The sequence below is a fragment of the Perognathus longimembris genome, chromosome 12 (assembly GCF_023159225.1).
Source record: "Perognathus longimembris pacificus isolate PPM17 chromosome 12, ASM2315922v1, whole genome shotgun sequence".
In the NCBI taxonomy this organism is placed as follows: domain Eukaryota; kingdom Metazoa; phylum Chordata; class Mammalia; order Rodentia; family Heteromyidae; genus Perognathus; species Perognathus longimembris.
This window is the reverse complement of record NC_063172.1, coordinates 26009378-26034143: the sequence shown is the minus strand read 5'-3', so window position 1 is coordinate 26034143 and position 24766 is coordinate 26009378. Positions and strand designations below refer to the sequence as shown.

The window sequence follows — 24766 nt, the reverse complement described above, 5'->3', positions numbered from 1 at the left end:
CCACGGATGGAACCATCATAGCGCTAGCCATTGTACAACCTCAAAACCTCCAAATGGCCAAAGGGCTTCATGAGCGTACTCACTTAAATTGGAGAGGGTTACATCAGAGATTTCCTTCAATTCCTATAAAAGACTTAAAAAAGATTATAAGGACTTGCAAATCATGTATGCCTTTCGTGCAAGTCCCTCCTTTGCAATCTCCAGGTGTAAATTCAAGAGGTTTAAAACCCAACTTAATTTGGCAGACTGATGTGACCCATTATGCCCCCTTTGGAAGGCTAAAATATATATTTATGTCCATTGACACCTGCTCCGGTGCATGTTGGGCCTCTCTGCATACCGGTGAAAGAGCACGGCATGCTGAAAGCCACTTCTTACAATGTTTTGCTATCCTAGGACTGCCTTTACAGGTTAAAACAGATAATGGACCTTGTTTCACCAATAAGCCTTTACAGGCATTTTTCCAAATGTGGAATATTAAACATACCACTGGAATACCTTATAACCCAAAGGGTCAAGCCATAATTGAGAGGCATAACAGGACCCTGAAGGATCAATTATTAAAACAAAAAGGGGGGGGAAGCCCCCAGGACCAGCTGAGGACAGCGATGTTTACATTGAATATTTTAAATTTCTCTAAGGACCAACCTCTGTCGGCTTTCCAGAGACACTGGTCAAGCCAAACACCCTACTTAAAAGTGGAGGCCCGGTGGAAGGATTCTCTGACAGGGGCGTGGCGTGGACCCGACCCAATTATCAGCGCAGGAAGGGGATTCGCCTGCGTCTTCCCTACTGGGGAACCGAATCCAATCTGGATACCAGCTAGAGATGTAAAATATTGTCCAACAGAATGACCACCCAAGGGCACCTGCCCTTGAGGGATGTCTCCCCTTGTTTCCTCTCAGGAAAGCAAAGACCGAGGTGGAATTTTCTAAGGAGAAACGGGAAAGCCTGCCTGCACCAGCGATGGACCTGGACCCAGTGTCGGCCCTGTTTCTTCCCTGGACCCTGCCTGACGCCCTTTGGAGTAACGTTTGCTGTGGCAGCGTGGCCCACAGCCTTGCACAAGGACCAAAGGGAAATTTTGCACGGTTGTCCCTCCCTTTCGCTCCCCCCTTTGCTGCTTATCTCGGGGGTCCCCATTGGAGGGAAATAGGAGCTAAAGGACTTGGACACTTTAATGTTTTATTATAAATGTTTATAATAAGTAAGGTATTGGCACCTTACTGCAATGTTTATTATGAAGTGTTTTACTAACCTCAGTTGTTAAGTTACCAGCATCCTGGCTGCCACATCACCAGGACCTGATCCTGCCCCTCTACCTCACCATCGAGGGAAGGAAGAGCCATCTGCGCTGCCTTGAGCGACACCAGACTGGACCAGAATTCCTGTTTTCCGTGGACTGAACCCGATAAGAGACCCTCCATTGCCTTGTGCCTTGTTGTAATTACTCATGTGTTACAATTGCTCATGTGTTACAGTTGCTCATGTTTGCATTTGCCTTGTATTACGATTGCTTATGCTCATGTCTGCTTTATGCTCCCATTTACCTTATGTTTACATTGAGTCTCTTGTTGTAAGCGATGGGCCAGAGCTGTCTAGGTACCAAGTGGCCTTTAGCCTTTTAGCCATATAAGCACCCCAAGAGGCTCGTCACTCAAACCCTAGGACCGGCTGCTCAGTAAGGTCCGCCGGCACCGGAAAAATTATCAGGCTCTCTTTTGAGTGCCAATCCCACTCTCCCCAAGGCCTCTCATCGGGCCCGCCAGCCCGGCAGAAAGGTCAGCCTGAAGAGCTAGGGCGTTAGCCCAAGACGGGTAAGACTCCCCTTGGGGGGGGGGCAACCTAAGACATGGCGCGCTCTCGAGTAGGGCGCCTCCTGCTGTTCGAAAAAAAAAATATAAAAGAGGCAGATGTTGGGGTCCATCTTCCCCCCTAGATGGAAGGGGCCTGAGGCACCTCCCCCAGCTGGGGAATGCAGCCCTTCCATCCTCCCTACATTGGAATCTGGAGAAACCGGTCGGCTAGAGAGACCCCCGACTTAGCTGGCAGCCAGCCTGGCGCCTACCAGCTCAGAGTGACGTAGCCCCTTGGAGGTCAAGTGACCAGCCCCTTGGAGGTCACCTGACAGCTCATGGCCTATGGGAATCCTGGCCAACCCCCTTCCCCCCGATCATCTACCCTTGCCCCTCTCTCAATAAAGTTAGTTCGCTCTCAGAAGCTGACCCGTGGTCTATGTCCGTTGCTTCCAGAGTAGGATAGCGGTCACATTACCACGCGGGTCGCGCGCCCGCCAGGACGGAGACATCCCCACGTCTCACCCCGACAAACCTGCAGGCCGAGGGTTGGGGTAGAAGGCGATGCGAGGATAATAAGAGAGAAAGAAATGAGCACTTGAGCCGGAGCAGAGAAAGCAGTCCCCACATATGTGTATTGGAACTAGGGAAGGGAAAGGGAATATCAAAATTGAGAGACAAAAGATAAAAAGACAAACCAAGGCAACAGCAATACTTCCAAAACTATATGGTGTAAACCAACTGTACAACTCATGGGGGGTGGAGGGAATTGGGAGGGAGAAAAAGGAGGGCGGAGGTAACAAGTTGGATAAGTAATGTACTCACTGCCTTACATATGAAACTGTAACAGTTCTGAACATCACTCTGACAATAAAGAAATGAAAAAAATAGAAGTATATTTCCATATATTCTTCTCCTTCCTCCCTCTCACATTTATGTATTTCTTGACTTCTATAAGATACTATGTATACAAATTCTTGTTTCTCCTCTAATAAATTGACCAGGAGCAAGGTTTTTATTAGGCTTTACATCACATCCCCCAGTGCCTAGGTATTCAGTAGAGTTTTAATAAAAATCTATTGATTTATGAGTCAATTTAATTGAATCAAAATGAATGACACTTTCAAAATTTCAAGGGAGAAGAGAAAGGGAAAATATTTTCTTCACACTTGAACCTTTTCCCATTGTTGAAGATACTAGAGTATGTATGTAAAATAAATATATTTTGAGAGTGGGAGGAAAGTAATAATTTAATGGGGAGATTCATTGTGAAGTATTGCTATGCAATATCTCAGTGTATAGGTGTTCTTTGAAAAACGTTTAGACTTAGATGGGTTCCTGTGGCTCATGCTTATAATACTAGGTAGTCAGGAGGCTGAGATTTGAGTACCAAGATTTAAAGCCAGCCCAAATAGAAAAGTCTAAGGTTCTGTCTCTAATTAATCAGCAGAAAGCCAGGTTGGAGGTGTGACTTAAGTGGTAAAAAACCAAGGGAGAACATGAAGCCCTGAATTCAAGCCCCAGTTGGACTGGCACAACAAGGGGGGGGGGAGGGAAGAAAAGAAGAAAGGAAGAAAGGAAAGAAAGAGAAAGAGAGAGAAAGAAAGGATGGAAGAAAGGAAAGAAATAAGTAAAGAGAGACAGAAAGAAAGAGGGGGTAGGAAGGAAGGAAGAAGGAAGGAAGGAGGGAAGAAAGGAGAGAAAAAAGAGAAGTGAAGAAAAGAAAAAACAGTCACACTTGTAAATTTATACAAGTAATAGTTTGTACACAGTACTGGCTGTCTTTTGAAGGTTCTGTTAGCTTTCCCTCAGTTATTAGTAGTACTGTTCAAAGCTATGTCCTTCTTGGGGGTATTTGGAACTCAGTAGAATTTATGAATTTTGAGATAAAAGCTTTGGCAGGCATATTATGGGTCTCTAGCAAAAAGAATACATTTATAGGATAATTTCTAAGTTTTCTGAATTCCCTGAACTCACATGAGTTGGTCCTTTTTGCTGGGGCACGTCCTCTCTAAGTAGCAAAGTCCCACCTCCTTCTGGGAGGCAGGCCACCGACGGACTGGTCCTGGTCACTGGGGCAGAGGCAGCGCCTTTCCTGGTTGGTGGTCAGGTGAGTGGGCACGGCACCAGCCTGTCATTCTCCACCCATTCTCCCGAGTGAGCCAGGAGAAAAGAGGAAAGAGACCACCCACATTTGTATTATGTATTCCCTTGTGTCTGGAAACATCTGATTCCATTCTTTCCTGTGGCTGATTTTTAGAACATCTCTTCTGAGGAAAATAGCTGTATGAATTCTGCCTTCAGTTTTTCCCCTTGGTGGGCACTAAGTCACTTAGTCACTTTGTGGGGGGAATGAAGAGATTGATTCATGGTGATATGACCCTCATACCACAGTTCCTTTTTTTCCTGCCCTATATTAAGACGCACAGCCCTTGGGCAGGGCAGTTTTGCACACAAAGAAGAATCTGCAGGAAACCTGTAAGTAAACTTACCAAATAATATCGTCTCTAAAATAAAGTTATAGTAAATAAAATGGGATAAGCAATTATGATCAGAGAGAATAGGTACTTCAACCCATTTCTGCAGAAAGAGCAGAAAGAATTTACTTCCTTTTTTGTGTGTGTGCTGGTACTGGGACTGGAACTCAGTACTTGGCACTTACCCTTAGCTTTTCTACTCAAGGTTGGAACTTTACCACTTGAGCCATAGTTCCATTTCTGGCTGGTTAACTGGCAATACGGACTCTTCTAGACTTCTGCCTTGGCTGGCTTTGAACCTGGATCCTCAGACCTCAGCCTCCTGAGTAGCTAGGATTACAAGTGAGCGTCATCAGTAACCAAATAGAAAAGGACAAATATTGGTATCTGAATATCTTTATGTCCCGGGGGTGCTGCATGTATATCCTCCAAAGGGGGTCTGGGGTGTAAACCTGCACCCCTCCCCAGGTGGAAGGAGGGCCTAGATGGGGACAAACAGCCATGTTTCTTCCTCTCAGCAGCAATGTGCTCCCTGCTCCATGGGGCACGGTGATGAACCGAATTGCTCTGTGCGGCTATTCTGTGCACCCGTAGCTTTCATTAATCTTCCCTTTCTGTGTGAAGGCTGCTTTCACAGAGTAAGGCATGCGCTGGCTTTCCCAAGGCAAGAGCGACAAAAACAAAGTGATGAGGAATTCATTCCACCTCAAACAGAGGCCTCAGCTGCTGCGCAAGTGATTTTGGCAGTCAGTCCAAGAGAACAGTGTGTTCCCAAGCAAATGATAAGTTTTCACGAGCTGGTGGGGGGGGGGAAGAGCAGAGAGAGAGAGAGAGAGAGAGAGAGAGAGAGAGAGAGAGAGCCCTCTGTTCCTTCTTTGTCACCCTTACAGGTGGTGCTGGGCTTTGATATTCTGTGAAGTGACTACAAAGCATTCACCCTAAGGTCAAGTCCACCACTCTTACTTTATTTCACTTTAGAGAGGACAGAGCAAGCAGGACCCCTGGGATCCTGATTGCCTACCAGCTGAGGTACCAGGAGGTAAAGTGACCCATCTGAGGTCACAAGGCCTGCTTGAGTAGAGGCAGGGTAGAGCCTAGGTGCCCTGTGTCCCTGCCCAGGGCCCCATCCCATTTCCCTCTTCCCTTAGCTGGAATTTCCTCTTAAATGAAATTCATATCAATTCTGCTAGAAAATGAGAGAGGCTGTTGAGCTTACAGTGAGCTTCCTTAAGGGCTCAGCAGAGCTGGCTGGAGGAACAGTTGGGTCTATTTAGGGAAGGGGGCTTACTTGGGAGAGCTTAGTTTTCGACAGGATCTCTGCACCATGTGTTGGCTTGGAGGCAGGGTTAGGATGGGCTAGAAATGGTAAGATGTCAGATGAGGCTACTGATCTGCAAGTGGGAAGCTACAGGATAGCTCTCAAGGTCATGGCTCCTGGTCTTTCTCACCAGAGGGCCTTGCTCGTTCCTTCGACGCGTTCCCTAGCAGTCAGCCTGTGGACTTGTGTTTGGCAGCTCCAGAGCTGCACTGGTGATGTGCATCTTCGCTATCCTCCAGGCTAGAGCACTTCGCAGGTGGGCTACTTCTTCATGTGGACGCTGTCATTACTATTTCCCTTTGGCGGTGGCTGATAGGACCTGGTATTCAAAGCAAGAAGTAACATTTCCTTGCATGCTGAGAGCTGATCTGTGCTCAAAGGATAGTGCTCAGGAACGGGGTCTTCCTGTCCCCTCCTCCCTCCAACAAGGTGGGCAAAGAGCTCTGGGCGGTCATTCTGCTGCTGCTAAAATGTAGGAGCTTCAGGAGAAGACCATCCTGGTGCATGCCTCACGCAGCCATGGTTGCTAGCTAATGGCTGCAGGGTGAGGCACAAGGCAGGTGGCCTGTTTCCCATGGCAACACGCTCAGCTCCGCATAAGCACACGTAGGCATGGGCTCTAGCTAGACACACAGACTGTGGATCTCCAGAGTTCTTGGCTTGGATAAGGCTCCTCACCACAACCGTGTTCTCCTCTTCTCTCCCACCTGCCCCATGGAAATTGTCCTAATTCTGTGAAAGAAGGATGGGGCCCTGGGAATCATACAACCTGTAGGCAAGGGATAGATGGAAGCAAGAAAGTAGTCTTCACGATGGGACACTGTTGTTAGTGAGAGCAAGAATATGCTCCTCTGCGTTGGGAGGCAAGGCTGAGTTAGGCACAATAACTGGGACAGCAACATGGAAGCCCAAGACAGGGAAGTGCTGGGTCAAGGAATCAGGTAGACTTTTAGAAGATTCAGGAAGAAATGACGTAGAGGCTAAGAAGGACTTGATCCAGGGAGCACAAAGAGGGATAAAATAGATCTCTTTGGGCAAATAAGAATTATACACAAGAGATAAAGAAAATCCTTTAGAGATGCTCACACACAATTGGAAAGGGGCTTATAACATGAGTTTAAAATGTTCCAAGGGACACAATGTTGGAAAGGTGAGCTGTGGAGAATGGCTAGGAGAAGGTTAAGGCAAGAAGGGGACGGAGCAGAGATAAGGAAGGAAGTAATGTGACCGTCACCCACGGTCCAGAGCCACAAACATAACTGTGGTCAAAATCACGCACATTATGTTCAATTAATTTGAGCCAATAGTGGAAAAGAAAGAAAGAAAAGGGAGATGTTGCCCAAAAAAGTCCAGATTTTAAGAAAATGTGGGTGACTGGGCTGGGAATATGGCCTAGTGGCAAGAGTGCTTGCCTCGTATACATGAAGCAATGGGTTCAATTCCCCAGCACCACATATATAGAAAATGGCCAGAAGTGGCGCAGTGGCTCAAGTGGTAGAGTGCTAGCCTTGAGCAAAAAAGAAGCCAGGGACAGTGCTCAGGCCCTGAGTCCAAGGCCCAGGACTGGCCAAAAAAGAAAAGAAAAGAAAATGTGGGTGACGCTGGAGATTGAAAATAGAGCCCCTTTCATGCTCACCACGCACGCTACCACTACATAACCACTAGCTTAGATACCTAGGTTTCTGATTTCTCTTGCAAACATTCAGAAACCTTGAAAAAACAAAAACACATGCTGGGTTGGGGACCACCGCTCTGCAGTGTCAGTGGGGTCACAGCTCTCCATCCCCCTAGAGGTCCCTCTCAAGGGATATCTACTTCCATATTTCCTTTATTTCTTTTTTCTTCTGACACAGGGTTCCACTGCACAATTCAAGCTGGACTCCCTATGTAGCTCAGGGTAGCCTTGAACCCACCATCTTCCTGCCTCAGCCTTCTGAGTGCTGGCTTTTCTTTCACTCTTTTTTGTTTTGTGCTAGCCCTGGGGCTTGGACTCAGGGCCTGAGCACTGTCCCTGGCTTCTTTTTGCTCAAGGTTAACACTCTACCACTTGAGCCACAGTGCCACTTCCGGCTTTTTCTATATATGTGGTGCTGAGGAATCGAACCTAGGGCTTCATGTATACGAGGCAAGCACTCTTGCCACTAGGCCATATTCCCAGCCCCTTTCGTTCACTCTTGACAGTGCTGGTTTGAGCCCTTGTGTGAAAGGCTTGTTGCTGTCCACATGTGCCAGCTCAGGAAGAGACCTTGACCTTGACCTTCAGCTCAACAGAGAAGGGAGGGTGGGTCACACTGGATGCATGTCTCTTGCCCTGTCCCTAAGAGGCCACAGTCTGGCCCTCAGATGAGGATGGGCTAAGTCCTGAATATGAGTAAGAATGAGCCAAACATCAGCTGTACCATCTCTAAAGTAAGCATGAGAATTCACGAGAGGCTCAACACAACTGGACAACAAGAGTGTTTGCTCCAGGAAAGAGCTATGCAGGCAGGTCCAGAAGGGTCAGTCAGGCTCTGCAGGCAGAATGAGGTGGTAGGGGACACAGCATTTGCCTATGGAGATGTGAAGACTGCTGCATCTGCATTCCAGGATGCTGGAAGAGATGCGATCGGGATCCCTAGAATGCATTGCAACCAAATGTAGAAGCTACATTGAGGATTGGGCAAAAGGGGCTGTGTCTGACCTGTCAGTCTCCCTCAAACATGTATTCTAATCCTGGTTCTCTACTCACTAGCTGCCTGGCCTTGAACAAGTTATTTTGCCTCTTAAAGCCTCTGTTTCCTCATCTAGAAAGGTACAGACCCAAAGTACAGACTTCCCATGAAGAGTACAGAGCATATGTTGTGTAGCCAGGAGCATACTAACCCACTGGTAGCTAATATCTCTTATGAGTAGTAACAGAGACACAAGACAGTTTGTCCATTTCTTTATGTGTTTTGTGGTGCCTGAAAGCAATGAGGAATTGTGATGGACTCAATATCTGTGTCTCCAGTCTTTCTCAACTCATACACTGGAGATTTAAATCCCAAAATGGCAAAATAAAGTCCCCAAGGAATAATTCAACTTAGTAAAGTAACATTGCTGGAGTGATTTTCCAATAGGATTAGTGTCATAAAAGGAAATGGCAATTGCATCGTCACTGCTGAGGAGGAAGGCAAGATTGGTGGCCAGACAATGGGTGGAATGATCTCCAGGTGACATATTGGAAAGGTAGTCCTACTTAAAGACAATACAGCCTGAAAGAAGACAGGAGGAGGGGGAGGAGGAGGAGAAGAAGAAGTAGGGCACCGGAAAACTCACCCTCCTTGTCTTTCTGCCTTGTGGAAGCAGAGAAGGTGGCTGGCTGTAAGCCAGAAGACAGCTCTCACCAGAACCCCAGCCCTATGGGGCCTTGACCTGAGTCTCTTCACCTTTAGAACCATAAGAAGTAAATGCCTGCTGTTAACACCTCATGGCCTAAGGCATTTTGTTAAGGCAGCTCTACCAGGCTATGGCAGGTATGTGGGATATGTTCCTCAGGAAGAAATGTAAAATCAGCCAGTTAGATAGTCATCATCTGGAGCTGTGCTATCTTATGTATAGATATTAACAAGCCCATTTATTTTAATTTTGTGGTTTTTAATAAAATTTAAAAATAGATTCCTTGGCACCAGCTTGATCATTCAGGTGACTGCTGGAGCTTCTGACCTCAAAGTCTGGTCCTCAAGTGAACTGCGTCAGTGTTACTGGGGGACATCTCAGACCACGTAAACCTTCTTGACCAAAACCTTCATCCTCACAGGATTCCCCTGAAGAGTATAGGTTCAGGTCTGAGCCATCCTCCTCTACGTGAATGCCTCTAGCTCTGAAAAATAAAATGTAAGATATGTAAGGGAATCTGCAAACGCGGAACAAGGCAAGAGGCTTGTCAAAATTTTGATTCACTGATTTGTCTGAAAGGACAGAATTGGGGTTATTTGAAGAAAGAGCAGCAGAATGGTCCTACTGTCATAGGAGCAAAAAGAAAGAAATGAACCCATATTTTGAGGCACTGTGGGTAGTGTTGCAGTATTGGGCAGGTACTGAGTGATGAGTCCTATGGCCTCTCATTAACCGGAGCATTTAATCTCAGTCTCAAAATCAGAGAACAGAAGTTCTCAATGGTATATAGCAGCAAAACCCCCGAGAAGTGGGTTGCATTAGCTGGGTACCTTGCTCCAGGGAATGCAAAGTGCTTGTCGCGTTCCTTCTTAAGTCTTACCAGGAGGAGCAGGTGAGTCCTTACATCCACACAGGAAAAAGGAAGAACAGACAGCAGATGGAGATGAAGGCCACATAGTGGCCTTTGACTGACAGTGACAGGAGGCAGGCTCATGGTTGAAGCTCTAGCTACTCTTGAGATATATAATAAGAAAGAACATACTTGGTCCTCTTGCTGTGCAGAGATTTGCTGCCTTTGGGTGACGCTGTTTTCAGCACAAAAATCAAGGAGGATAAGGTTAGAAATGTAGCTTGTTGAGCAAACATGTGCCTCTTTCAGGACAAAAATTGCAGTCATAGATCTTGTTTTAATTGATATTAGATTTTGTTGCAGAATGTTAAAATTTTAATGTGTCCATAAATCTGTTTCATACTTTGAGAGAAATATCTGTATTAAGAACACACTGCACAAGGATGGAAAGTTGAGGGGGGAGGAGAAGCCCGGCATTATGCATTATTAATATTTTAGAAAGCAAGCAAAATAGAGCCTCCAAAAGGAAATTAAATAACAATAAAACAGCTGGACTTTCTGATTTGATTAGAAAAGAACCTGCTGATTGAAGACACAGTATCACGAAAGGGTTAACTATTTTGATGCTGGAGGGTGAAAAAAGAACCAACACTCCAAAACACTGAGCCAACAGTGGGAATGGGTTTGTAAGATTTGGGTCAGTCAGCTCTTGAACAGCCCTGGGAAGAAAGCACGATATGTTTCTAGCAGGGACATAGCAAGCCAAACGTCCGGTCACCTACCCCAGAGTAATGAAATCTGGGAATAGGGAGGGGAGAGGGTCTGCCTGGGAGTCAGGAGGACCTCTCCCTCTGTGCCTCACAGGGTGCATAACCACTGACACATTTCAGTAAGAGTTTGGAGCCTCGGCTTCCACATGTACGAGCACCCATTTCTATGGGTTTGAAGCAGAGGTTGTGGATGTTCTATGAAAAGTGCCCACAACAGAATAGGCAATTGATGAGCATTTTTGTACTAGCTAGTCCAATAACGTTTGGGGATCAAATCCCAAACCTTGCAATTACTCTTAAAGTAAAGGCAAAGAACGTGCATGGAGAGTATCTAGCAGGAGAGGCTGTGGCTCCTTACCTCTGGAACCGGAGCCCCTGCCCGTTGCCCAGCTGCCTACCAAGGCCTCTTGCAGTCATGCAGTGTGATAGATACAGTCAGCAGTGGTGCAGAAGGCCACAGCCTGCTCTCTGTTTCTTGGGGGTTGCGCATGAGCACTGTCTACCCTCCATCCAACTCGATTTTCATGTTGAAAGGAAGCAAGCCTGCAGGAGGAAAGAACTTTTGCTGATCTCCAATCTCATGACTTTCCTGGTTCTCTTTTCTGCTGAGGGAATAAGAACAAACTCCCCTGTAGGATCCTAGTCTCTCAGTCTCTATTTCTCTGTCTCTGTCTCTCTCTGCTCTCCGTCTCTCAGCATCAGTGCTGGGGCTTGAGCTCAGGGCATTGTCCCCGAGATTTTTTTGCTCAAGGCTAGCACTTTACCACTGAACCACGGCTCCACTTCCTGCTTGTTTGCTGGCTAATTGGAAATAAAGAATCTCACAGACTTTCCTGCCTAGGCTAGCTCTAAACTGGGACTCTCAGATCTCAGCCTCCTGAGTAGCTAAGATTACAGCCGTGTACCACGGGCACCTGGCTAAGGGATCCTAGTCCCGCTTAAGGACAGTCCCACACATCAATGACCCTTTTTCAGCATAGGGAATTCTCCCCACATCTTCTTTCTGCTGTGAGCATTTTGATTCAGATCATGTGCCCAGAGAGCTATAAACCCTCTCTACTCTTGCTGGAGAGACTTACATGTTTGTTCCTCACTTGCTTATTTCTCCCATCTTTTTTCTTCTACCTTTCATTAACCTCACTTGCCCTGAACACATAAAGAGAATACTTTTTTTTCACCTCTACTTGTGCAGTTCATGCCCTCTAACCAGCCCTCAGATACATCTCTCACAGGATGATATAACTCATGGCTTTGAACAGTATTAAGCTGTTTCATACATCCAGGCCCATTATGTATGATGTGAGAAGAGACTTATTTAAGACTGTTTAAAAATTGATCAATGTCCTCATTAAAATCCTATACATATGGTATAATGCTCATTAGACATTTCCATGTCAATCAAGAGAGGTTAAAAAAAATCTCAGATTTATAATATTCCAGATGAACTCATCTCTCTGAGTACATCACAGACTGAAATCTGTGTGACTAACAGGGCAGCAGCATCCTTACAGCACCTTCATTTTAATTATTCCAGACCTGGGAAAAAGAGGAAGGATGATTAACTCAGGAATGAAAATATTCTCACTTTCCCTGTAAGATTTTTGGGATGGAACTGCACTGACAAGGCAGGGCAGGGTGGAGGAAGTCACGGTGGCCGAGCAGAGATACAATGGCCTCAATCCAATTCCACATTTAAGTTTGGATGCCCTTGGTGTGCTTTCTGGTCTGTAAAATTAGAGCACAAGAAAACAGATGACTATTAAAGAACACTCTTACATAATGCAGTTTATTGAAATTTTAGCCTATCCATCAGCCTAAGGTTTATTTCAACTATTAGTGCCCATGATATAGTATTGTTGCCTTTGTCAATGAACAAGTACAGCCTAAAAGACAGGTACATTTGTTATACCTCATGGCCTGAGATTGGCTGGTGGGCTCTCTGGGGACTGGCTGGTCTAGGATAGCCTGACTCAAATGCCTGGCAATTGGGTAATCATTGGTTCAGTTGGTGGAACTGACTGGTTAAGTGCTGCTCATGAACCAGAAATCCCACCTGGTATGAGAGACTGATCAGTGTTCTTCAAAGCGGTCCAGCCCCTAATTCTCAGAACCTGTGAATTGCCTTACATGGTAAGAATGACTTTGCAGATGTGATTAAATCAAGGCTTTGGAGATCAGAAGATTGTCCTGGATTATGCGTGGGGCCCAAATGTACTCACCAAGGCCCTTGAGGGGGAAAGCAAAGATCAGTGGCATTGTGAAGAGGTAAGGAGAGAAGCAGAGGTGGAAGAGAAGGAATGATGCAAATTTGCTGGCTTTCAGATAGAGGAAGAGGAGTCTGTGATCCAGAAAATGTGGGCCTCATTTTAAAGCTGGGAGCAAGAAGGAAATGGATGGTCCCCAGGAGCCCCAGGAGGAACACAGACCAGCTCTGTGGACCCATTTTGGACTTTTGAACTTCAGAATTGTAAGAATAAGTATTTCTTTGAACCTCTGAGTTAAGAATTGGAAAAGCACCTCCAACCTCATAATGGATTCTATTTCTCTCACCTCTTGGTTGGAAAAAACCTGTGAAATCCTCTTGGACGGAGGAAAGACAGAGGGATAGGTACTTTGGAGATGAAGAATCAGAAGTTTATAGCCAATCTAGACTTGAAAAGACTACATATGGAAATCATTTCTCAAGAAAAAAATAAAAGCAATCAATAAATGAGAAATTTGAACTCAATATTACTCTTCACTCTAACCAGAATTATATATATCAGTATTCTTCAACCTCCAACCACACAGGGATCCTGTTAGAATAACACTTTTTGCAGTTTACCACCTGGGCCTTATATAAATTCTGACCTTTGTTTCTTTTTCATTTCTAGGGAAAGAGGGAACATGGCCACCTGGACCTCAGGCACTGATATCTTCCTAAATCTTTGGGGGATTTATGTGCTTCCAAGAAGCCCTGGGTGGATAGGCCATACCCAGCATCTGGGAGTATGCTGCTTTGTGGCTTTCATTTCAGCGAGCCTCCTCTCTGTGGCCTTCTACTGGTTTCTGCCATCCCTAATAGCATTCTCCACCTCCTGGGTGTTCCTGTGTGTTCTTCTGGGCTTCTCCAAGCATGCACGCTGTTTCCTTCTTCTCATCTTTCTCTCTTGTGGCCTCCGTGAAGGCAGAAATGCTTTGATGGCAGCTGGCATGGGGATAGTGATCTTTGGACATGTGGAAAATATTTTTCACAACTTTAAATGTCTCCTGGACAGTATGATGTGCAACCTAAGGGCAAAGAGCTTTTCTATACATTTTCCACTTCTGAAAAAATATATTGAAGCTGTTCAGTGGATATATGGACTTGCCACTCCACTGAAACTATTTGATGACCTTATCTCTTGGAACCAGACTCTGGTGGTTTCTCTTTTCAGTCCAAATCAGGCCCTGGAGGCGCAGCTAAATAGAACCAAAGGGGAAGTCCTGAGTGCCTTGTATCACGTGATAGCCATGACAGAGATGTGGTCCTCTCTGGGTCAGAAGCTGCTCACCTTGGCTGGGCTTCTGCTAATTGTACTCAGCACCGGCCTCTTTATGAAGCGATATCTGGGGCCTTGTGGTCAGAAGTATGAAAACATCTACATCACCAGACAATTTGTTCAGTTTGATGAAAAAGAGAGAAATCAGCAGAGGCCCGGAGTCCTCCCATTGAATAAGAAGGAAAGGAAGAAATACATTGTCACTCCGTCTTTACGGCTGACTCCTAAAGAAAAGAGAAATCTGGGCTTGTTTCTTCTCCCAATCCTTACCCATCTCTACATCTGGGTGCTCTTTGCGGCCATGGATTATCTGCTGTATAGGCTCATTTTCTCAGTGAGCAAACAGTTCCAGAGTTTGCCGGGGCTTCAGATTCACTTGAAACTACACAGAAAGGTAGGGGCTCTCAGGCAATTCTCGTGGTATATTGAGGCTATTTGCTGTGGGTCTTCTAAAAGATCTGGAGCCTCTTGAGGCAGTGTCTTATTCACCTTTGGGTCTCTGGTACTTGGCATACTGCCTGAAGTCCAACAGATGTGAGTTGACTTGAAATCCTGATGTTAAGAGTATGATTTTGTGTTGTTTCCAATTGCTTCTATGACAAATGATCACAAATTGGGCAACTTAAAGCAGTAATTTATTCTGCTAAGTGCTGGGTGTGAATCTGAACTATCAGTATCATTGGGTGGAAATCAAGATGTTATTGGCAAGGGCCTGTTCTTTTTAGATGCTAGGGGAGAATCTCCTTGCTTCCAGTGAGGTCTGGAATTCCTTGGCTTGTGGCTGCAACACTCCCATCTCTGCTTTTATCTCCATAAAACCTCTTTCAGTGTCCTTAAACCTAAGGCTCACCAGGATTCTCTCTCTCTCTCTCTCTCAAAATTTTTTATTGAATCCTATCTACCAACCCTTTTCCCAAATAAACTGACTCAAGTCCAACATACTAAGGATCTTATATTTTTAGGAGACTGTTTTTTCAGCTTTCTATAATCAGCTAGCAGTGAAATGTAGGACTGGATGTCACGGTTGTTAAACATGAACTTGATTCTCAAGTAGAATCTGGCATGAGTCCAGGATTTGGGGCTTGACTTTCTCTCACTCTCAGACTTACTTCATCTTAGAGCTCCTCAGCTGGATGAGAACTTTTCTGTCCTCATTGGGTTTGATGACTGTTAGAAGTAACACTATTATGCAATAAACATTGAGAACCTCTGTTTTAATACATGACCCAAAGAACAAAAACAAATCTCACAATCACCAGACACTTCTATGGAAAATCTTCACTAGCAGGCAGTGTCTCTCTCTGAGTGGGTATTCCCTACGTCTTAAGGAATCTAGCTGGCTTGATTCTTCTGCCTCCTCTGAGCAGGCATGTACCAGAAAGGTTGACTTGAGGCTTTATCCATCTTATCTTTTATCTTTCCTTTTCTATTTTTCCTGTGGAAATCTGTGATTATGTTGACATGTCAGACAGAGGCTCTGGATACTGTCAGAGACTTGCCTTTCTTTTTTTCTTTCATGTGTGTTCCAGTTCTGGGTCTTGAACTCAGGGTCTAAGTGCTGTTCTTGAACTTTTGTACTTATGGCTAGTGCTCTAATACTTGAGCAACACCTCCACTTCTGGTTAGTTAGAGATAAGAATATCACACACTTTCCTGCCGCAGCTGGCTTTGAACCGTGATCCTCAGCTCTCAGCCTCGTGAGTAAATAGAATTACAGGTGTAAGCCTGTCACCTAGTTGCTTTTCTTGTTTTCTAAAACTCCAATAATTATGAAGTTGAACCCTAAAAACATATGTGTGCTCATGTGTGACGAATATTGGGGCTAAGTGTACTGTCCTGGCTGGTGAAAACAGGAACAGCTGCCTTCATATGTCTAATTTGCCCTGATCTCTATCAGGCTGCTGCCAAAATCACAGAGAGAAAATAGTAGCCATGTTGTCAAAAAGCAATCTTTTCAAAATCGGCCTCCATTTCTCTTTCTTTCTCAGGCCCTCAAATTCTCCTGCTCCCTCCTCATTTTTCCTCCCACTTGCTTCTGGCTCAGCAGATCCAGTCCCCCAGCTCCTGCCTCCCTAATCCTGGGCTGCTTCTCAGAGTTGATTACTTTGAGCTCTCTGCTGTCCCAGAAGAATTCAGTCAATTACAGGCATCCTGTTGCTCTAGTTATTTGGAGCAGGGTGGATAATGGAAGCAGTGTTTCAAATGAAGGAAGACAAGAATCCCAGGCCTGCTTGATCTTGGGGGTGGCAGGGGGCCCGTCCCCCTTATTCTCCTCCTGTCTCTCTTTTCTTGTCTTCCTGCCAGCTCTCCCTGGTCCTCTTCATACAGCTTCTCTCTCATTTATTTGTCTTGAATCCAAAACCTATTATTCATGTATGCTTTTTTCCCCCTTCTTTCTGAATACCCATGGAGGGGTGGAGGGTGGGGGAAGCAAGTTCTGCTTCCCTCTAAAAGCTGAAAGCTTTCAGTGACAACTTCCAGCACACTCTCTGGGCATTGCAGGGGATTGGGAATGTAATGATGTCCAGACTGCAATAACCCCATTGTGGGGCACTTATCAGCAAGGAGGGCCAGCATGTGCACACATAATGGCCACAGGGTGGTGGACAGTCATCAGATTTGAGTCTGAGACTGTTGTGGGAATGCCTTCCAAACACTACTGCTGTGCCAGGGTGACTGCCACCAGCAGCCAGCTTCCTTCCGCGTGACTGGCAATGCCCTGCTCCTAGCCCAGGGTGCCCTTGGGAGGCTTTTTGGCTTTCTCTATTGCTTCAGATTTGCAAAGGAGAAGTCAAGCAGGTAGAGAAACATTGGCTCAAGAGTTGGCCAATATTTCTCTCCCTCTTGCATACCATTTTAAATAAATGTTTTAAATAAAAATGATGGGAAATGATCCAAGTGGAGCTGGCTATATGGGTGGGCACAGTTAAGTAAAAATAACCGTAGTTTCTACTTACTGAGCACCTCCCAATGTGTCCAGCACTTAACTGTATTACCTTTCTAGGACGACTGACACCAGATCTTACTCTCCCTTCATTACTCAATGCTGTCTCAGTAAATTGTTTACTTAAGAGAAGTAAACATATTTTAGATCATGAAGGTACCAGTTGGAATGTTGCTTGGCATTATGAGAGAGTGAATTTGTCTTCCACATTACCTTCACCCAGTCCCATTCCAAAAAGGTCGACTCAATCTCTCTGAAGCTCTGACTCCCAACGGCAAATTCCCCAGTTAGATTTGGAGACCAAATAAACTTCTTCCCAGACCGAACACCCGCTGCTTTCTTATTGCAGGATTGCTCATCACTGACGCAATCAATGTGTTTGTTTCTTCAATAGATTAGAAAAAAGTGCATGCTTTTGCTCTGGGGACTGAAATCTCCGCTTAATTGTAGTGGGACTGTCTTTTTAATAAGAGAAGGGAAGAAGTAATACAAATGTTTCTCACTGCTCAGGCCCAGATGTGATTTGATGTTTGTGTAGAGGTCCCAGGTTTGGAAATGGGTCTGCAATGCAAGATGCTGGGTGTGGTTTTGTTGTTATCATTTGTTTATTTGTTCTGGAGAAGTCTTCTTCTCCCTGGACCCTGTGGCACTAGGGTGATAATAACTTACTAAGTACTCTAGTCTGTAAGGTTAATGCTCCATCCCCAAGGTGTTTAATTTACACTGGGAGTAGTTTATTCATGGGCAGGCTCTGGTCCATTAATTCCTGCTTTACCAAATTAGAAAACAAATCCACTGAGAGATTAAATGACTTTCCCAGGTCAGGGGAAAGAAAGAACTGAATCAGCAAACACTACTTTTATGGGTGGCGGTATTGGGTGGCTCAATGTCATCTTCTGCCCTCTATGGAGGGCAATTGTTGTTTTTTCCTTTTCTCTTGCCTTCAAACCAAAAGGGTTGTACCCCTTCTGAATATCCAAGAGTCCTAGGAACTGAACTCAGGGCCTGTGCTTGTTAGGAATTGGGTGACTTCCTAAGCCATATACTCAGATCTTTTGCTTTTAGTTTGTCTTTTCAATGAGGGTCTTGTACTTTTTTGATTTGGCCAGCCTTAACGCCAGTCTTCCCGCCTCTGCGTTCCAAGTAGCTTGGGCTTCCCCCTTCCCAATGCTCTATTGTAAAAACCACCTTCCACAGGATTTCAGTCTTGGCAAAGTGGATTTGAGGGTTAGCATATCAACCTAAAAAGCCATATCTTATACTAGATAAGAATATCTTCCAAAGCTCTAGGTGGTTGGTTTAGAGCATGGTTTAGTGCCTCAACACTTGGTGACCTTGTGATCTGCTGAGGGGAAGTTTGTCCTGACTTGAGAGATACATATCTTAAGGTGCTAGATGACCAACTAAGTCTCTGTTCCAGTTGGGCTGACTCTTGTTATTTTCATTAGCTCCCTGCATTCTAAATATAGAAACAAATATTCCATGAAAATGGGCTCAGAAGCCACATTTATGAGACAAATCAGATTTCTCTGCCATCTCAGAGTTTTCAACAAATGTATCCAATACACTTCCCTCAAAAGGAATCTGTGTCTCCAGCAACCCATTGTGGAAGACATTGCCATGTTTATGGATGAGACACATCCTTTTACCTTTGCCACAATCATAATGCAAAAGAAGATGCCAGAGTTCCTTTAGTCAAATCCTACATATCTGAAGATAAATGCTGGGTATTGTAAAGGAAGTATTGAGAAAGACAGAAACTGCATGGAAAATGGTGTAGATATTCATTGTTTTATTCTTTCATTTTAGAAGCAAGGAACTCAAGACACCCTCCATGGCTCTTCTTTTAATATCTCTGTATTTGAACCCAGCTGCATCCCTAGACCAAGGCTTCTTCTGTCTACAACTTGGCTTCCTCTGAGCATAATTCTTGTGACATTGGTATTGCTGGGACTGTTGTCCTCCATCCTGATGCAACTTAAAATCTTGGTGTTGGCCTCTTTCTACCCCAGTGTGGAGCAGAAGCGCATCCAATACTTACACACGAAGTTACTGGAGAAAAGATCAAAGCAGCCGCTGGGAGAAATCAAAAGGAAACGGACTCTCTATTTTAAAAAGGTCAGGCCAAGATGGGTGCTATCACCTCTGACTAAGCTAACGTTGGGTTTGAAAGGCAAATGGAAAGAGGGCTTCAGAGGACTCTTCAACTTTACATCAGGACTTACAGCTCAGCAGTTCATAGGCTCCTGGGAGGGGAATTACAAATGTTGACAGCTAGGGGTCTTAGCACTGTGATTTGGATACTGGTCCATAGGACTCTACAAATATTCTTCAGAGTGTTGGTTTCAAGGAAGTATATTCTTTCAACTGTAGCAAGCTATTGAGACGATCCTGTCAATTTGCTATTAAAAGACAACAGGCAGTAACCTTTTCAGGTCAAGCCTAAAGAAAAAATATGGAAGAAAATACCTGCCATGTAATAAATTTCAAGGAGTTTGCTCATTCTCCAGTGATATATGTGTACATATATATATACATATATATGGATGCTTGTGTGTGTATTTATATCTACCTAAATGTAATATAAAAACTTGATTTCTTCCATACATGTATAAAATGTTCACATCGAATATTTTATTTAACATTTTATTTAATGAAAGATAAGTAAGAACTTGCAAACAATTCAATGAATAATTCAAAGCACACACACAAATACAGGTTATATGGGTTATCAAAATAAATCTATTTAATAAATAGCAAGCTGGATCCTTCCTCCAGCATGGATGGGGAAATCAATCATACTCTATAGGGTGAAATGTATTTGCATATCAGGGATAAAATCATTTGCATATTTCATAACCAATGAGAGTTTAAGAAGACCCTCAAGGATAGGCTTTTTTGTTCATTTCAAAGTCTTTGCAATTTTCCCTAACACCAGCAACTCCAAGATGAAATGCTTATATAAGATGCATTTGAAATAACTTGCACATTCTCTACTTTTCAGGTTCATTTCTGGCTTCCAGTCCTGACAATAGTTAGGAAGAAACACATGAACAATGCAGCTGAAGAGAATCTATGAGAGACACCGAGTAGTCCCTGTCCTCAGCAATTCTCCTCTGGTGGCCCATTGGCAAGGTCACAAGGCATGAAGAAGAATCGGAGTTTTCAGGACCACCTCACCTCCCTAGTTATTCTACCAAACTACTGCACATCGCACAGCCAAAGAGCCCCTGGGTAAATGGTTTTGTAGTCTGTCTCCCCAAAAAAGCACATGGATCTGGACTGTGTCACAGTGTAAGAAGACTATATCCAGACCTCTTGGTGATGAATTTCAGCCCAGAATACTATTCAAAGAATAAATAGATAACAATTAAAACCTCTACTACAGTCTCACCAGAAAATGCCAACGACAAAATATATGTGAAAGCTGGCAGCACATCTTTAAACTCCCCAGTCCCTTCTCTGCCCTTTTTAGTATTTTTCTTAGCTGTTTGCTGTCCTGCAATTACTTCTCTTTGTTTACTCACAAACTCTTTCTGAAGCCCTTTTCCAGTGGCTCCCACTTCCTGTCTACTGCCTCTTCCGCTATACTCCATTAGCCTACATCTCTCATGTTGTCTCTTCTAGTAAATTCAGCAGCCTGAGATTTCTGACAGGGAGGCCTAGGGACCAAGTATATCAGCTCTATATGACAGGCATGCGCAAATACACATCTTGGATACTTTGTTGCCTTTAACTATCTCAAAACAACTAGGAGAAACAAAATCTCCTCTAATATTGTTTCTATATCTCTAGGATCCCAAAATGAGAGGAAAAAATACTTTTTACCAAGAATTGAACTCTGGGCCTCACACTTACCCCCCTGAGAAATGCCTCTAGTCCTTTTGCTATTTTAGTTTTTGTCACCATTTTCTTTTCCTTTTTCATCCTTTTATTCAGATGGGGCCTCACACTCTTTGTCGGGAGTTGGTCTTTGATAACTATCCTTCATCCTTTATCTCTGGAGAAGCTGGGATTATAGCCCTGCGCCAGATTCTAAAATTGTTCATTTCTTGACTTTTCATTCTGCAAGCTTGCAGACTTACAAAAAGTTGCAAAAATAGTACAGCATTCCCTTTGCCCTTCTCCATCATCTCCAAACATTAATATCTTACAGTCACAGTCTAACTCTCAAAACCAGAAAAATAGCACTGAAAAATGCATAATCCAGAGAATTTACTCAATTTTGGTCAACTAACCTACACACTAGGGTCCTTTATCTAATCTAGACTCTCACAGTGGATTATGTTGTTTCCTTGTTCCTATCCAACCAGGAACAGCCCTATGTTTCTTCTTTCTTTCATGATCTTGATACTTTCCAAGAGTTTTGGCCAGCTAATTTGTAAAAAAAAAAAACCACAAAAACAAAAAAGTCCTTCTTGCTTTTGTCTGATACTTTCTCCAATTATACCTAGAGGGTGCATGAGGGGTCTTCACATGATAGTGAAGATACGCCCTCCTTTGTGTGTTATAGTCTATTACCATGCGGCTGACACAAGTCCTTGTGGGAAAAGTTATTTTTGATTATTGGGTGAGATAGAGCCTTGGTAATTCAAAGACAGTGGCCACGTGGTCTGGAGAGCTCTGTTGCCCAGGCATTGCAGCCATGCCAAAGAGCAGCGTCTCTGGAACACACACTGTGCCCTCCAATACTTTCCCCCAAAGAGCTTCTTTAACTGCTCTCTGTTGGATGGGACTCACATGGGATGGCTTCCCTTTCCTAATCCTGGCCAAGAGTTGTCTAATTACATTCAACTGTGCAAGCACCTTTCAAGGTCATGCCTTTCCCCTTCATCAGCTCCCAAATCCTTAATCCCCTACAATCTATTATCTCTGCTTTTATAAATATGAAAATGAAGTGTGGACAGGCCAGATAAGTCCCTGGAGGTTAGTAGTATCCTTAGCATTCCCTTTGCTAGAGTTTATGTAGAGTCCTTGGCATCTACTGATCTGGCAGAAGTCAGTTAAGGATGGAGAGATCAACTTGCTTAGGCAGTGGGCTCCAAAAGTGGTCATAATTTGTCATTCTTAGGCTCTGTGTGTGGTAGGGGATGTAGGAGGAATGAGTCCTGAAACTTGCTCTGGTCCAGATTCATTCTTAGAGACTCTGACTTCAATGTTCTTCAAAAAGTATTTTTTCTCCATGTGTCAGGGCTCTAAACAAAGGAATATATGTATTAAGGAACTTACTTATTAGTGTGTGTGTGTGTGTGTGTGTGTGTGTGTGTGTGTGTGTGATCCCCATGGATCAATTTCTAGAGAGAATTGGTTGCTTTAGGCTTCTGGTTTCTATTAGTCAATTAGCATATTTTACCTAAGCAATGCCAATACCAACATCCAGATCAAACATGTAAACAGAGCCATGCATAGAAGGTACCGATAAAGCACACCTTCCCCTTGGCTCCCATCTGTAGAGCACCTCCAGGAGCACTCAGGGAGTCAGACAGATGCTAGTCAATAAATGAAATTATAGTGACACAAGGTGTGTCAAGGGGAGGGAACAGGCAGTGTTAGGTTCCTAGGGCTAGGCTCTTTGCCCCTCGTCACAAATGATGAAAGATCACAGTTCACCCCCTCTCTGAAGAAAAGGCACTGAATGTCTTCATTTCCTCAAAGTCAATGTTACCTTTCAAACGCAGCTATTGCTTGTCTTACGTGGCTTTTATCGGGTCACATGGCTTGCTGTTTTGGACACAGTTGCCCTCAGTCTGAAGGGTTCTGCCCAGGGAAGGACAAAGGACAAGAAGGCATTGTCCAAAAGGCAATTTTGATCTTGAAAACAGGATTCAGACTTGCTCATTATGGCCAATCTAACTTGAATGTTAAATGCTTATTTAATTGCAGCTTATCTACTTTAGATTTAAATGAAAAGGAGTTTAATTCCTAGAGACATCTATTGTGCAATGCGCTCTGTTAATCTTATAGAGGCAGAGAGATCCTGCCCAGGGTAATTTCATAAAGCTTCCTTTTTTTCACCTTTAATTTTAATGGCCTGTGAAAGTCTATTGCATTATTGTCTAACACCCTTTCTCATCTCAGGAATCCTAATTTGGTGGCTGTGTTCTGTCAGAGTCTTTCAAGTGCTATTCTCCATATTTGCTCTGAACTGTTCTTTGAGAGTAAGATGTAGCAATTCTAAGTACTATCATAGTGATATATCTCTTTTATTGTTCTGCTTGGAATCTCAGACATTATCTTTCCTCTCCGTAGATTAAAATTTCTCTGCTTTCTCTCTTATAATTACAATATGGAAAATGTTAGTCTTCACACAGGTTATTTATTTATTTATTTATTTACTTTAACTTGCCTAAGACAAAGAAACACACCTAGCTCACTGGTAGGAAACTAAGAACTTGTTTTCTTACCTGGAGTGGGTAACAGTGATTCTCAACAAATAGCAAATACATTTGAAGGCAATTAATTAAATTATATTATAGAAGAGAGAGGAGTTGGCTGATAAAATGAGAGGGGTTGAATATAGCTATGTATTGATAATAATAAGCCCTGACATTGTACATAGGAAGGATTTAAAGAATAAATGACTGTGATTTCCTAATGTCCAAGTTTCAAAGACTTTTTTAAAAAATCTTAATCAGTAGTGGTGTGGTGACAATTTTAAAATCTGCAAGGGAAAAGAAGATGAATAATAGTATACTGAGGACAATTGCTTTTTATCTTCTAAATTCTTGAGTGTGTATGAACTTCACTTTTGTATTTAGCAGTCAAAATCAGGATTGGATTTGTCATAGGAACAATTTGTACAAAAGCAAAAGGAAAATGAAAAAGACAAGGGCAGAAATAAAAACAGAATGAGCTGCAAAAGTAGAAAGTGTTTGAAAGGAAAATTATTCCAGAAGAACCACAGACCATAGGCTAAGTCACGTAAAGCAAAAGAGTTTATTGCCAGCAGGGTGGGTAAGGCCAAGTTCCCACAGAGGAGTAAAGGAAAATGGCACCTGAACTCTCTCTCAGGGGGATCTTTATACCCTCATGCAAATAAGGTGGGAGGTTCTCCTCCTGCCCCTCTTATCAGCCAAGGGTGGAGTCCCATTGCCAAGGACAGATCTTATGTGTGGGGAGAGTTGGACCGACGACATTCTATAAGCTTACAGTGTTCACACCATTTTCCTGGATGCTGAGGAAATAGAGTATGGTGAAGTGCCTACTCCCACCCCCCAACCCTCCACCCCCCTCCCTCTCCTGGGGTGCACAGTGCCCACAGCCTGGGGTTTCAGATTACAGAATAGTAGAAGGACCAACAAGGACAGAGACAAAGATGCAGCCCTTGTCCACTGGTCATTCTCTAGGCCGATATTTAGAATCTCCTGAGGAGGTTAAGACAATAAAACTCCCAAACTTAAACTTAGATATACTGAATTGGATCCTTGGGGAAAGGTCTTGAAATTTTGTGTTCTAAAGAATTTTGTGAAGTCAGGTGCTGGTGGATTAATCCTGTAACCCTAGCACTCAGGAGGCTGAGATCTGAGGATTGCAGTTCAAAGCCAGCCTAGGGCAGGAAAGGCTGTGAGACTCTTCTCTCCAATTAATCACAGAAAAAGCTGGAAATGGTGTTGTAGCTCAAGTGGTAGAGTGCTACCTTTGAGCAAAAGGAGCTTCGGGACTGCACCCAAGCCCAGAGTTCAAGGCCCAGAATTGGCAAAACACCACCACCATGAATTTTACAAGTGCTTTGA

General features: G+C 43.9%; 1 protein-coding gene across 4 annotated transcripts; it reads left to right on the top strand.

Moving 5' to 3' along the window:
- The first annotated feature begins 13454 nt into the window (after positions 1 to 13454).
- Positions 13455 to 20112, top strand: LOC125360888 (dendrocyte expressed seven transmembrane protein). Of its 4 annotated transcripts, none has more exons than XM_048359048.1 (3): positions 13455 to 14476; positions 19004 to 19151; positions 20038 to 20112. In XM_048359048.1, the coding sequence occupies exons 1-3, from the start codon at positions 13455 to 13457 to the stop codon at positions 20110 to 20112; spliced, it is 1245 nt and encodes a 414-aa protein (XP_048215005.1). The 4 variants fall into 4 exon arrangements, with proteins under 4 accessions (XP_048215005.1, XP_048215004.1, XP_048215002.1 ...); XM_048359047.1 differs by having other exon boundaries at positions 13455 to 14483; positions 18846 to 19151; XM_048359045.1 differs by having other exon boundaries at positions 13455 to 14483; positions 18843 to 19151.
- The last annotated feature ends 4654 nt before the right edge of the window (positions 20113 to 24766 follow it).

Bases quoted from the DNA above. Each gene is read 5' to 3' on its own strand.
- LOC125360888 (XM_048359045.1), top strand. From the start codon at position 13,455: ATGGCCACCTGGACCTCAGGCACTGATATCTTCCTAAATCTTTGGGGG. The intron at 14,484-18,842 runs GTAGGGGCTCTC...CTTTCATTTTAG, and splicing joins ACTTGAAACTACACAGAAAG to AAGCAAGGAACTCAAGACAC. The intron at 19,152-20,037 runs GTCAGGCCAAGA...TCTACTTTTCAG, and splicing joins GGACTCTCTATTTTAAAAAG to GTTCATTTCTGGCTTCCAGT.